The sequence below is a fragment of the Lissotriton helveticus genome, chromosome 5_1, assembly GCF_964261635.1.
Source record: "Lissotriton helveticus chromosome 5_1, aLisHel1.1, whole genome shotgun sequence".
NCBI classification, from domain to species: domain Eukaryota; kingdom Metazoa; phylum Chordata; class Amphibia; order Caudata; family Salamandridae; genus Lissotriton; species Lissotriton helveticus.
This window is the reverse complement of record NC_136065.1, coordinates 2,044,363,299-2,044,377,798: the sequence shown is the minus strand read 5'-3', so window position 1 is coordinate 2,044,377,798 and position 14,500 is coordinate 2,044,363,299. Positions and strand designations below refer to the sequence as shown.

General features: G+C 44.8%; 1 protein-coding gene across 2 annotated transcripts in view; it reads left to right on the top strand.

Annotated features, from left to right (window-relative positions):
- The window catches only part of ATF6B (activating transcription factor 6 beta), a 316,305-nt gene that overhangs the window by 153,611 nt on the left and 148,194 nt on the right, over positions 1 to 14,500 (top strand). For both annotated transcript variants that reach the window (XM_078645880.1, XM_078645879.1), the window contains exons 2-3: positions 4,241 to 4,317; positions 5,398 to 5,479. In XM_078645880.1, the coding sequence (XP_078502006.1) occupies positions 4,241 to 4,317; positions 5,398 to 5,479 (159 nt within the window). The remainder of the gene's footprint in view (positions 1 to 4,240; positions 4,318 to 5,397; positions 5,480 to 14,500) is intronic.

Genomic DNA, 14,500 nt, shown 5'->3' with positions numbered 1-14,500 from the left:
TTTCCTCACAACGACGTGCACCAAGCAGGAAGTAGGAAGCAGGATCCGGTCCGGGAGCAGAGACGGCGACGCTGGAGAGGAGAGAGGTAAGGGGTTTTGACCTTGGGGTGGGGGTTAGTGTAGTGTAAAAGTAGTGTTCTAACGTTTGTGTTTTTTAAGCGTTTTAGTCAGTTTTTTTGTAGTGTAGTGTTGTAGTGTTTGTTTACTGTAGTGTATTAGGGTTATGTTGTAGTGATTTAGGTTTTAGGGTAGTGTAGTGTTTGTGTACTGTAGTGGTTTAGGGTAGTGTAGTGTTTTAGGGTTTAGGGTAGTGTAGTAGTGTTTGTGTTGTGTAGTGTTTTAGGCTTTAGGGTAATGTTTTAGGGTTTAGTGTAGTATAGGAGTTTTTGTGTAGTGTTTTAGTGTAGTGTTGTAGTGTTTTAGGGTTTAGGGTAGTGTAGGGGTGGGATAGTGTGGGTAGTGTTGCAGTGTAGTAGTGTTTTAGGGTTTAGGGTAGTGTAGGGATGGGAATTGTGTGGGTAGTGTTGTAGTGTTTTAGTGTTTAGTGTAGTGGTTTATGGTAGTGTAGTAGTGTTTGTGTAGTGTAGTGTTTTAGGGTTTAGTGTAGTGTTTTAGGGTTAAGGGTTGTGTAGTGTTTTAGGTTTTAGTGTAGTATAGTCGTTTTTGTGTAGTGCAGTGTTTTAGTGTTTAGTGTAGTGTTGTAGTGTTTTAGGGTTTAGGGTAGTGTAGGGGTGGGAGTTGTGTGGATAGTGTGGTAGTGTTTTTTGGGTTAGGGGTAGTGTAGGGGTGGGAGTAGGGTGTTGTGTAGGGGTAGGGATGTCACTTACCTTGCTAACTTTTACTTTGAGTATTGCTTTACCACGCATGCCTTTGCGTTGTAATGGCATGCGTGGTAAAAGCATACTCGTGGTAAAAGTATGTGATGTAATGGCATGCGATGCCTTTGCCATCGCGTAGTAATACCCGTGTTGTAATGACATACATCCACCATTAACCATGCCACGGTGACTGCAGTGGCAGGTCCCAGCTTCACCTTTAAAAAGTTCCCTAGTAACATTGCTTTTGTGGTGATTTGATCTGACCTATACAAGTGCTTTAGGGTTTAGGGTAGTGTAGGGGTGGGAGTAGTGTGGGTAGTGTGGTAGTGTTTTAGTGTTTAGGGTAGTGTAGTGGTTTAGGGTAGTATAGTAGTGTTTTGTAGTGTTTTAGGGTTTAGGATAGTGTTTGTGTGGTGTTTAGGGTTTAGTGTAGTGTTCTAGTGTTCAGGGTAGTGTAGTAGTGTTTGTGTAGTGTTTTAGGGTTTAGGGTAGTGTTTTAGGGTTTAGTGTAGTATAGTAGTGTTTGTGTAGTGTTTTAGGGTAGTGCAGTAGTGTTTGTGTAGTGTTTTAGGGTTAAGGGCAGTGTAGTGTTGTAGGTTTTAGTGTAGTATAGTAGTGTTTGTGTAGTGTTTTAGTGTTTACTGTAGTGTTGTAGTGTTTTAGGGTTTAGGGTAGTGTAGGGGTGGGAGTAGTGTGGTAGTGTTTTTGGGTTAGGGGTAGTGTAGGAGTAGTGTGTTGTGTAGGCGTAGGAGTAGGGATGTCACTTACCTTGCAAACTTTTACTACGAGTATTGCTTTACCACGCATGCCTTTGCGTTGTAATGGCATGCGTGGTAAAAGCATTCTCATGGTAGAAGTATGCGATGTAATGGCATGCGATGCCTTTGCCATGCGTAGTAATACCCGTGTTGTAATGGCGTGCGTGGTATTACTATGCGATGTAATGACATACATCCACCAAGTAACCATGCCATGGTGACTGCAGTGGCAGGTCCCAGCTTCACCTTTAAAAAGTTCCCTAGTAACATTGCTTGTGTGTTGATTTGATCTGATCTGTACAATTAAGAACATTCTTTTGAAGTTAAATATATTCTCCCACACATTATATGTTATACTACAGTCAATTATTGCTTTGGGGTCAATTTAGAATGACGTAAAGCCTGGAAACGAATCCAATGTGCTGCGCATGCGTACAGTCCACCGACCTCCCACAGGTGGAACGCAGTCGTGGTACGCAGCGGTGGTTGATCTCACGCAGCACGTGCGCGCATTGACTGCAGAGTTTACACGCACCTCTGACACAATGGCCTCCCCAGGGGGCGCTGATGACATGGGGTGCAAATGTGACACGCATTTCCAGCTCCCGGTAGACTTTCAAAATATCCAGAATGGCAGTGAAGTACATACTGGCAAACATGTCAACGTAAACACTTGCCATGCACAAGTCGAATAATACACGATTCGTCCCCACAGTGTTCACGCTTTTAAAAATTTTTTTTTTAAAGAATAGTTTCTGCTACTTTTGTTATTTTCATCCGGCCAATCTGAGGTACCCATGGTAGGTGTAGGGCTGCAGAGAGTCCATTCTGAAACCACGATTCACACACGTGGAGCCCAGAAGCGTTTTTCTTCTGACTTCCCCGAGCGCATAACATTTGATTTTAAGTGTCTAGACGGTTTATTTTAAAGACATCCAGGATGTTGTGACCCTAAACTAACGGCCTAACGTGGATTCGAAAGTATTGAGACTTAATGAGCCTTTGGTCATTATTCAATCAACCCTCGCCTCCTATGAGAAGTCTGTAAACCACCCTCATCAGAGAGCCGTCTCTGACTTGGGTCGTTGTAGAATTAGTCTGAACTTAAAGAGGGACACGAATGGCAGACTGAACGCATTACAAAGGTGTTTTCATTAAAACCATATTACTTTTTACCCCATGTTCTCTGCTTCGTCATATTTGGAACATTTTTACAAAGCGAGTTTTTTCAGGGTGCTGATGACCATTATCGATGGTGCAAAATCGATGCGAACATAATTCAAAATGTTTATATTTTTATGAAATTGTTTACTTGTAGAGAATTTTTTGAAGTGAGTAAACATGATTCAATTGTGGGTTTAGACAGATTTACTACCGGGGTCATTTTCATTTTGGGATAAATAAATTCTGGAACATTTGTCTTTTTTACAAAGCATGTATTATTCCAGCACCAACCCCATCTTTTGCCAGAGAGGCCTGGTGCCTGTATTGGTAGACCTATTTCTCGTGTATTATTCAAGTATAAAGTTTGGCCCTATATATATATATATATATATATATATATATATATCAGTACAGCTCATTCACTGGGATCGTTAGCCTACTGTTTACACCCCGAGATGTCATTTCAGGCACAATTTCTGGTTATTGGACGTGTCCACCTCCCTTACTCTTTCTCCTGTGATATTGGGTTTCACCCTTGATCTGCCCACAATTCAAGTGGAGCGGATCTCCCCTAGGTTTTGGAAGTTAAGTGGTGTAAGTGGCACTGCATTTGAAGGCAGAGGATATCTTCTAGTAGGGCTTCATCATTCCTAGGTTCTGAGATTAGTGTGGTCCATGCAACACTGGTCTGGAACGGACAGGATTCCCTCTGGAAGAGCAGATCTTTCCATGGTTTTGGAGAGCAGTGCTGTGTAAGTTGCATTGCTCTTGAAAACAGAGGTTCCCTCAGGTAGAGTAGATCTTTCCATGGTATTAAACAGTGCTGTGTAAGCTGCATTGGTCTGGAAAGCAGAGAATTCCCTCTGGCTGAAGAGATCTTTCCATGGGTTGGAGAGTGCTGCTGTGTAAGTGGTATTGCTCTTGGAGGCAGAGGATTCCCTCTGGTAGAGCAGATAATTCCATGATTTGGATAGCACTGCTGTGTAAGTGGTATTGCTCTTGGAGGCAGAGGATTCCCTCTGGTAGAGCAGATAATTCCATGATTTGGATAGCACTGCTGTGTAAGTGGTATTGCTCTTGGAGGCAGAGGATTCCCTCTGGTAGAGCAGATAATTCCATGATTTGGATAGCACTGCTGTGTAAGTGGTATTGCTCTTGGAGGCAGAGGATTCCCTCTGGTAGAGCAGATAATTCCATGATTTGGATAGCACTGCTGTGTAAGTGGTATTGCTCTTGGAGGCAGAGGATTCCCTCTGGTAGAACAGATCTTTCCATGATTTGGATAGCACTGCTGTGTAAGTGGTATTGGTATTGAGAGCAGAGGATTTCCTCTGTAAGAGCTTGCTCTTGGGGCCTGCAGTGTATATCTTAGTTTACTGTTGATCTGAAGTAATCTTTCTTCATCTGTGCAAATAATGCTGTTATTGTAGTATTGCCATCCAGCCTAATCCTCAAAGCCTGCACTTTTTCACCACACTACTTTTTTCGACCTCTCTGCAGATGCCAGCATGTACAACTATATGGAGACGGGTGAGGAACAAGGGGATCTCTTTCGCTGTTTCGATGTGGACCCTCTGGTGAGGATTTCTAGTGCATGTTCTCTCTCTCTGTCCCTTGCACTCTGTAAATGTATGTCTCTGTTAAAATATGAATTTATTTCATCACAGAAACCTGTTGTAAATAAATAATGATCTGCAGTGGGAAATGGCCCTTACTAAAAGAAGACCAATAGGTGTAGGAGGGGAATAACTATATCTTAAAGGGAAGAGAAGGGGTACAGTCATCGATGTAGGTGGTTGAGGAGCAGGGGCCTTGTCATAAGCCATCCATTCACAGTGTGTCTTTGACAGTCTGTGTTTTAGAGTAGAATGGATGGATTGTTGAATGTGGAGCAGGCCAGAATGAGCAGGTGCCTAGGACGCCTTGGAAGATTTCTGACTCCATGGGAGATGGGTCTGCGACCTGGAGTTGTAGTCCAGCTGAGTGTATAGGTGGGGATCAGTGTGCAGGTGTGGCTCAGGAGTGCATTGCGGTGTCTCCTAAAGATAGTGAGGGCTCGGAGGAGAGTAGTGGAGGCAGACGTCAGCCCCATTTGGGTGGGGAAGTGTTCCCTAGTCCTGCTTAATCATTTCCAGTGTTTTTGTCTGTTCCTTGGGTATTCCTTCTATTGTCTTTGGCCTCCTCTTACATTTCCATCTTTAGGTCCCCTCCCTTTCTTCGCTTCCTTCTCTCCTTGCCATCTTAATCTCCTTTCTTCATAACCTGATTTTTCTTCGTTTTAATTTTCTTCCCAGTATCAATCTGCCTCTCTCACTCCTTCCATATCTCATTCCTTTCTTACCTTCTACCTTACATTCCTGATAAAGTTTTAACCTCATTTATTTTCTTCTGGTCTTCATGCCGTCTTTTTAGTTGTTCCATCCAGCGCAGGGCTTCCTCTGAAGTTCAGCCACTTCTCACACTGTTGGACTCTTCCTGATTCCTCAGTCTCTTACTTTTCCCATCTATGGTCCCTTTTTTGCCTCTTGTCCGTACTCTTGCACCTGTTGTATCCATAGGCCTTATCCCTTTCTCTCTTGTCTGTTTTTAGCTGTTCTATTGTTTGGTCTCTTACCTTGTTCTCTTTCTCCCTCTAATTTCCTTGTCTCTGCCCACAGTTTGACAACAGCATGGAGCTTGGGCTGGATTCTGGCTCCCACAGCTATTCCTGGAACCAACTCAGTGCCGATGACTTCCCAGGTAAGCTATTCCTGCAACCAGATCGGTGCCAATGATTTCTCAGGTAACATACGCAGTATCTACATTGTGGAGTGGTCTTTATGTTCACACTTGGTTCCTGTCGAAGGCAGCATGTGCTTTCTTTCATCTGATTACAAATACAATCTCAATGTTGTATGGCTCAACAAAGCCATACAAGCTACCATAGTATCATTCCAATTAGGACACAACTTTATTAATTGAAATTGAACAGTATGTGCTTAGTCTGATTGGTGCAGCCAACCATGATGTTAGACCAGTTCCCTCCAAAGACGTGCAAGCAGGACGTCTTGACATTGTCTGATACATTATTGTCTATATTGCATTTCCTTCCTCTTCTGTCACTGCTCCGGGCTGTGTCTTCTCCAGTAAGATTATGTTCGAGGCATATGAGCTGCAGATTACAGACTGTGCATAGATTGCCACCTTGTGTTGGGCCCGGATGTTTGCAGTTTGTTGTTGTCCTGAAAAATTCTTTGGAAGTCACGAGATAGGTGACTCCTTCTTTGGACCACATTGCGCATGGGCGTCTGCTCCATACCCGGATTGTTTTTTTCCGCCATCGGGCTCAGATGTGTTTCCTGCGCTCCGGTTTGGAACCGATTTCCTTCGGCGCGCGATCGTCACCCAGTTCGACGGTATTGTTTCGATCGCGCTCCACATTGGCGCGATTCTTCACCACTTCGAAGTCTTCGATTCCAGTCGTCGACGAAGGCCTTCAGGCCTACCTAGGCATTACTTTATGGCTCATGGAAAGGACACCATTCAAAAAATGTCCTTGATGTGGGTCGAAGTTTCCCCACACCGACCTACATGAAGTGTGCAACCTTTGCCTCTCACCGGAGCACGAGGCCAAAGACTGTTCCGCTTGTGCCACCTTCCGCTCCAAGAAGACGATCCGGGACCGACGAGCTCAAAGAACAATGGCTCGCTCGTCAGCTTCGATCCCCGACTTCATCTTCGAAGAGGGCATCGACATGCCAGAACACCAGCATGCCGAAGAGAGTACCAGCTCCTCAGACGCCGAAGACTCCGATGTCGAGGAAGTCACTCCAGCTCAACGGGTCGTACGTAAGATCGTCGACCCCAACCCTTCCTCGACACCCTCTAAAAAGGCTTCAGGCACACCCTCACCTTCGGGCCCGGGTGCACACCGAGAGACTGCTTCCCACGCCCCGCCTTCGGGCCCTTCAAGAAGCCCATTAAGCCTTCAGACGGCTCGGGCTCGTGCCAGCCTATCCCCGGTGCCGATCCTATACCAAGAGCCAGTCTATCCCTGGTGCCGATCCTATACGGACACCGAAGAAAAAGCCATCTTCCTCAACCACGCGACAGTTGCTCCGACACCTAAGCACACGGCGCTGAAGACTGGCAGAGGCTCATCGATACCCAAACCGCATTCGCAGCTGACTAAAAATCCGCCTAAAGCTCAAGAACACGCTTCGGAACCGAAAAAACACCCGGAACCGGAGAAACAGGTTCCGGTAAAGGACATTTCAAAAGGGCACACTTCTAAACCAAACCCATCTACCGACTCGGTGCCGAAAAAACCTACGGAGCCAAAAAGCAGGACGCCGAAGGATCTGCCCTATTCAGAGGAACTTTTCATACCTGATTCTAACCAAAAAACTCTTGTAAAGGATCCTAAGACTGGCCAATTGACTCTCAGTTCCAAGAAGAGACCACTTGATGCGCCAGCACCTCCTCCTCCAAAGAAGAGAGACATTGCAACCTCTCCATTAAGGGTCCCTTTTCCACCACCTCCCTATACTGTTCCTCCTCCGACACCTCCTCCACCTCACCATTCACCTAAACCTACACATCCCCTAATCCAGACGATGATGTAGACACAGACTCTGATGACACAGGTGGAGGTGCACATGACCCAGCATGGGCCAATAGTCCCCCTCAATCACCTAATCCATGGGATGATTACAACACCCCTGATGTGCTTTATGTCCCACAAGATGACATACCCTTCTAGGCCTTGCCCACAAGAGGACACTATAGCAGGGCTCGACAAATACGAAAAATGGTACTAGTCCTGCAGGTCTAGTACCATGGAAAATCCCCTTGACCTGACTGCAACCCACTTGACCTCCGTCTCTGAAAACGGAGCAAAAGTGACAAGATAACAAGATTTAAAGGCATCTTTATTGCTCATTCCCTTTGTGAGCAATAAAAATGCCTTTAAATCGTGTTATCTTGTCACTTTTGCTCTGTTTTCAAAGACAGAGGACAAAAGTTAGTTTGACTTCCTACTCGCCAGAAAGGGCGAGTAGGACCTAAAAATAGCTCGTCCTCATCCATTCTCCCTCGCAAATGCGAGCGGGCGAGTGGATTTGTCGATCCCTGTATAGGTCCAAAGACCTGCCCAATATCATGGGGTGGACTTACACACTGATGTGGTGGAGGAAGATTTCCTACTAGACACTTTTGATAACACACAAAGGTCTACTGCCATTTTACCAATGCTTAAGGGTGTCATCAAACACGCAACAGAGGTTTTTAAAGACCTTGTCAGGGCTAGGGTCCTCAATCCTCGCATTGAGAAAAAATATAAAGCTGCCCCTACAGATCGAGTCTATATTAAAGGTCCAGCACCATTAGACTCTTTAGTAGTGTCTAATGCACGTAAACGTGCCAATTCTCAGACATCAGGTGAGGCCTCACCACCAGACAAAGAATCCAAGCTACTTGACGCCTCCGGTAAAAGAACAGCGTCATAAGCAGCTAATATCTGGCGCAGTGCCAACACCCAAGCGTTGCTGGCCAGATATGACAGGGCACATTATGATGAACTAGAGTCCTTAATGCAGCATCTACCAGACAAATACAAAAATAGGGCCAATGAACCTATACAAGAAGGTAAAAATATTACTAATACTTCCATTCGTTGTGCCCTAGATGCTGCAGACACCGCCTCAAGGGCAATCAATACCAGCACCCTTCTACGTAGATATGCTTGGCTACGTATCTCATGTTTTAAACCTGAGGTACAAAACTCCATCCTTAATCAGCCATTTCATGAGACACATTTATTTGGCCCAAATGTTGACGTGTCTTTAGAAAAGATGAAAAAAGACACTGATACAGCAAAATCTATGGGAGCCTTGCAGCAGCAAGCTCCCAAACGTTCTTTTCGGCGCACATCATACAGAGGCAACACTAGAGGCTACTCCTCGGAAAGTCCCTCCACTTCTTACAAAACCCCTAGCCAATCCACATTCACTAAGGGCTACCATAGAGGGGGTTACAGGGGTAACAACAACAAAGGCAGAGGCAAAACCAACAACTCCCGATCTGCCTCTAACCCTACCCAATGCCTTTCCTCCCCTTCCCCCCCAACATTCCACTCCTGTGGGGGGAAGACTGCAACAATTCCTTCCTGCCTGGACCAACATCACATCAGACAGGTGGGTGCGACAAATTATTCAGTCTGGTTACTGTCTAGAACTAACATCTACTCCCTCAAACATACCACCCAAACAGAGTCCAATGTCCCAAGAACATCTATCACTGTTAAAGCAAGAAGTAGTATCTGTGCTACAAAAAAGTGCAATAGAACCAGTTCTTCTGCACCAACAAAACAAGGGGGTTTACTCTCTATATTTTCTAATTCCAAAAAAGAACGGCTCTCTAAGGCCTATTCTAGATCTCAGACCGCTAAACATATACATACAGTCAGATCATTTTCACATGGTCACACTCCAAGAAGTCCTTCCGCTTCTGTCACAAAACGACTTCCTTGCTACTTTAGATCGCAAGGACACATACTTCCACATTCCTATTCACAAGGCTCACAGGAAGTATCTCAGATTTGTAATAGACGGTCAACACTATCAATTCAAAGTATTCCCATTCGGAGTCACAACAGCACCAAGAGTATTCACCAAGTGCTTAGCAGTAGTGGCAGCGCATTTACAAAGACAGAACATCCATGTCTTCCCGTAACTCGACGACTGTCTCATAAAAGCCAGCTCATACACACAATGCGTGGAACACACTCATGCCACGATACAACTGCTTCACGACTTAGGGTTCACAATATACCACGCCAAGTCCCATCTATAACAATCCAAAGTACAACAGAACCTCGGTGCCACAATAAACACCTAAAAAGCGCTAGCTTATCCCACTCCAGCAAGGATAGCCAGCATGCAAACTCTTCTAACAAAGTTTCAGCTACAACACTCCCTTCCAGCAAGAGTGTTCATGCAACTCATAGGGATGATGGCCTCTTGCATTTTCATAGTGCCCCATGCAAGACTTCAAATGCGTCCGCTACAAGAATGCTTATCACGTCAATGGAACCAGGCTCAAGGTCAATTGACAGACTCAGTGTTGGTAGACGCTCGGACTCATCGCTCTCTGCAGTGGTGGAACACCAAAAACCTTTCCAAGGGACGACTGTTCCTAGAGCCAGTTCCTCAGATAATCTTGACTGCGGACGCATCGCTCTCCGGCTGGGGAGCCCACCTACTGCAACACACCATGCAAAGCAGGTGGACACCGCAACAAAAGTTACTCCACATCAATCATCTGGAGTTACTAGCAATATTCCTAGCACTAAAAGCTTTCCAAAAGCAAGTATCAAACTAAGCTGTGTTAGTCCGCACAGACAACATGACAGCCATGTGTTACATACAGAACCAGGGAGGCACACCCTCCCTGCAGCTCTCTCAACTAGCACAGGACACATGGCGGTGGGCTATACCTCAAAACATATTCCTTCTAGCCCAGCATGTTCCAGGAGTACAAAATACCATAGCGGATCTGTTAAGTCGTCAAACACAACAGACCCACGAGTGGGAACTTCATATGCAAATTCTCAGCCATTCTGTCAGATGTGGGGACAACCTCAGATAGATCTATTTGCCACCCACGAAAACGCCAAATGCCCAAGTTTCGCCATCAGATATCCACACACACTGTCCAAAGGCAATGCAATATGGATGAACTGGTCAAACAGATTTGCGTACGCTTTTCCACCTCTACCACTCATGCCACTAGTAGTACGCAAACTACAGCAGCATTCTCTCACTCTCACCCTAGTTGCTCCAACATGGGCCAGACAGCCGTGGTACACCACAATGCTACAGCTGTCTGTAGTACTGCACCAAAAATTGCACCTCTCTCCACACCTCTTAACACAGAACCGTGGAGAGATCAGACACCCGGACCCAGCTCAGCTCAACCTTGCGATCTGGCTCCTGAAATCCTAGAATTTGGATATCTGAACTTTTCCTCCAGACTGCATGAATGTCATAAAAGAAGCTAGACGTCCAACCACTAGGGCATGTTATGCAGCCAAGTGGAAACGATTTGTAATATATTGTCACAATAACAATATTAATCCTCTAGATGTGTCTATTCAACACATCATAGGATACTTACTGCAGCTCCAAAGATGTAACTTGAATTCGGACACACCCCTGGTAGTATAAGGGTGTGCACATACCTGCCCCGGCAACGTGAAGTCAAAAACTGATGCAAGATAACTTAAATTCAATACACACCTCTGAGTCGATGGATTGGGAGAACATGATCAAATCTATAGTAAAACTGTTTGTACTCTTTAAATGCAATGTTGGTGCAGCATTAAGGGGGAGGTGCTGTTTGTTGTCCGGTCGAGTGAGGGTGAAAGAGCTGCAATCGATGAGACCGATTTATTTGTTTTGGTCTTTATTATTTTTGGTGCCAGACAGTTGCTCGGTTCTTTGTTGAGAACTGAAGGACATCAGGTTTTAACATGGCAGGCAGACACAGCTAAGATTTCGTCAGGATGCCCCGTCGGTTACAGATTTCTTGGTGTTGAGGCTCGCTGTGTGGTGAGGTGCCCGGGAGAGACTGCGCAGTCGCCTGTTCATGGGAACCAGCTTGTCAAGAAATGTCCCACCTACGCTGACAGACACTGCTACTTGAGGGTGTGGAGCGGGTGGGAAATGCACCTGGGGTGGGTCTTAGGGCTCGGAGCAGGGAAAGGGGCAGTTTTAGCTTGTTTGTTTTAGTTAGCCCCACGGAACTTTGACCGAAGTAAGTACTTGCACCGAAGACTTGAGGGACATATAACTGTACTTTTATCAAAAATATGCGCACTTCAGAGAAACTAATGACAAATTTATCAAAATAGTACGATCAGAGAAAACAGAAATAATTTAAAAAGTTGATAAGCATCACATTTTCATTGAGTCTCCATCCCCATGCAAAACTTACAAATTAGCTCATTTGTTCCCACACATGGCCAATCAGCTACCTCGAATTCCTAAAACCACCAATCCACTGAGCCCCGATTATACGGTCTCACAGCTCAATTTCTTTCGGCTTGAATTATATTTTAAACACTAATTTGCATTTGGCGTTATAACTGTAATTGATGAAATTGTATGCTCTTCAATGCCGTTCGTTGTTACGGTGCTTTGAATGATTCACTACGTGATGGTGTGATAATGATATTCGATGTAGAAACTGGCATGGTAAAGCCAGTGTTATTATGCATCTATCAATCTATCTATCTATCTACCTATCTATTTGAGCGTTGTATGATTGGTAGACCACGAACTTAAAACATTTTTAAATGTATGGCCCAAACAAAGTAAAAAATGAATTTTATTGATCTTTGTTTCACAGAGTGGAAACTTTTTCGGAGTGTGTGTTGATCATAGGAGGGGACTCAATGCCGTCTTGGAGGAAACCGTTTACAGATACATCTTAACCCCTTGCAGGCTTCGGACGGCCATGCCGGCCGACATCACAGTGGGCATGTGCGGAGGACTGCCGGGGGGGCGTCCGAATCCCGCCCACTATTTAAATCGCCCGTACAGCGCGAAAATGTGCGCAGCATGCAAGGGGTTAAGGCAAGCTACATATGCAACACCCCAGGCGCTATCAGAAGGCATTGAATCGCTGGACATTGTTGAGGCCTTGAGTTTACTACATGAACCTTACAAAGATTACACCTTTGAATTCCAGAGTCCGTAAGCAGGCTCCTCTTTCTGACTAATAGACTGGCCATTGACCGGAGGTTTCTGCAGAGATCAGGACCGTTCAACGATGGCGCTATCTCTGGGCTTTGGGTTGTCCCGTCCTCCAGCTGCTCAGACATTGAGTAAGAACTAGATGGCATTTAGAGGCACTTCCCTTAAACACTCATTGGACTCCAATGGGCACTACGTCTTATAGAATGACATTGGTGAACTCCCTCTTGCCATGGTTTGGGACACCACTAAGGGAGTCCTCCTAGGAGAGCTTATCTCCAATACAGCTACGTTCCAGAGATTAGTGAAAGAGAGGAAACAAGAGCTTGAGTCCCAGGTTTGTGCATTCAAACAACAACACAAGGTTGATTGTCTTCCTCGTCCCTTCTGATTCCTCTGTAAAACTAGAGTCGAATTGGAACAGGCTCTAATTACAGAGACAGCCAAGAAAATGCTATTCACAGGAGAGAAGTATTATGAAAAAGGTGGGAAGCTTGAAAGTTTATTAGCTTTTAAGAGACAAACTACCTCTCGAGAGGTGAAAGTCGCTAGTCAGTTGATTCTCTGCAGTGCCGGGCCCTGATGGCTTTCATATGTTTTGCAAACTATTTCGTACCCTCTTGGCAGAACATCCGGCCAACTTTTTAACTACATGGTCGGAACCTAGAGCATCACTGACACCAAGCCAGAAGCAGTAATCACGCTAGTTTTAAAGCCAGGGAAGGACCGCTTGAGCTGTAGTTCTTATCCAACAATAGCTCTTCTGAAAAACGAAATTAAAATAAGGTCTGGTCACATTTGATTTTCCCTCCATAATCTGGATTTGTTTGTGGTCATCCCGCCTGTGATTATACCTAAAGGGTGCCACAACCTTGGGCAATACCTTGATGGACTTTTTCTCGCTTAATGTGGAGAAGACCTTCCACCGAGTTGATTGGCTTGTTACCAAAAAGGTGTTGTCTAAGACCTCAATAGGCCCTGTTATGTCCTCTTTTCTCTTGGCAAACTATAAACTATCTACAGTCTACATCAAAATGGAGAGTTGTCTCATAACATCCGGCTCACCCACGGGATGAGGCAGGTGTGTCCCCCTGCCCCTTTAATTTTCGCCCTCTCCCATTAGTTCAGAAAATCACAACTAATCGCAAAATACACCGCCTCTTGTCATGAACAAGTTGGTACTTATTGCTGACTATATTTTGTGCTTCTTGACAAATGCCATTGAACCTATCCTGGCCCTTAAAACAGAAATGGAAGTATTCTCAGCTGTATCAAGCTTTCGTATCTATTATTTGAAATCTGCATGTATAGATTTTGCAGATCCGACTGAGTTTGTGGCAACAACTCTAATTGGTTGGAAGGAGAAAGCGGATGCTCCTGAATAACTGATTTACACAGCCATCAGGAGTTTACTTTCAGAATCAGTTTGAGGCAGGCCTAAATCACACAGGCTCTGCTCCAGTGTTTTTATATTTGATTGATCCTATGGAGCGATAAACTATGCCCTTGCTAATTTAATTTGCAAATATATAATCTATCTCATGGTAAAAACTGAAAGTTTTTCTGATTGCCTCTTGGGAGGAGCGAAGGTTTTTTTAATTTGAATTTGGGTTTTATAGAGTGCTTATTTGCCCTGAGGCGTCTTGGCGCTAGCCTGAAATCAAGAGTGGCGCATATTTACTTATTTTAAAGCCAAGTTTTAAATTGTTTCCTGAAGATCAGAAGAGTAGGTGCTGCTTTTATATCCAGAGGCAGATCATCCCATTGAAGTGCAGTGTTTCTAACAATGCTACTGCACCCCAGGAAACCAGCTTATGTTGGGACACGATTAGTCTTTTTTAAACTAGATCGGAGGGTTTGAAAGCGATAAATAGTGCCTTGAAAGTGGCTCGCTTGTTTACTGGGAGCCAGTGAAGCGTATTCAGGGCTGGGTTGCACAATGGAGCTTAGGTCATTTTAAGAGCATTATGGCTGCAAAGTTTTGCACAGTTAGTAGCTTTTGCATAAGCTTTACTTGAAGATTGCT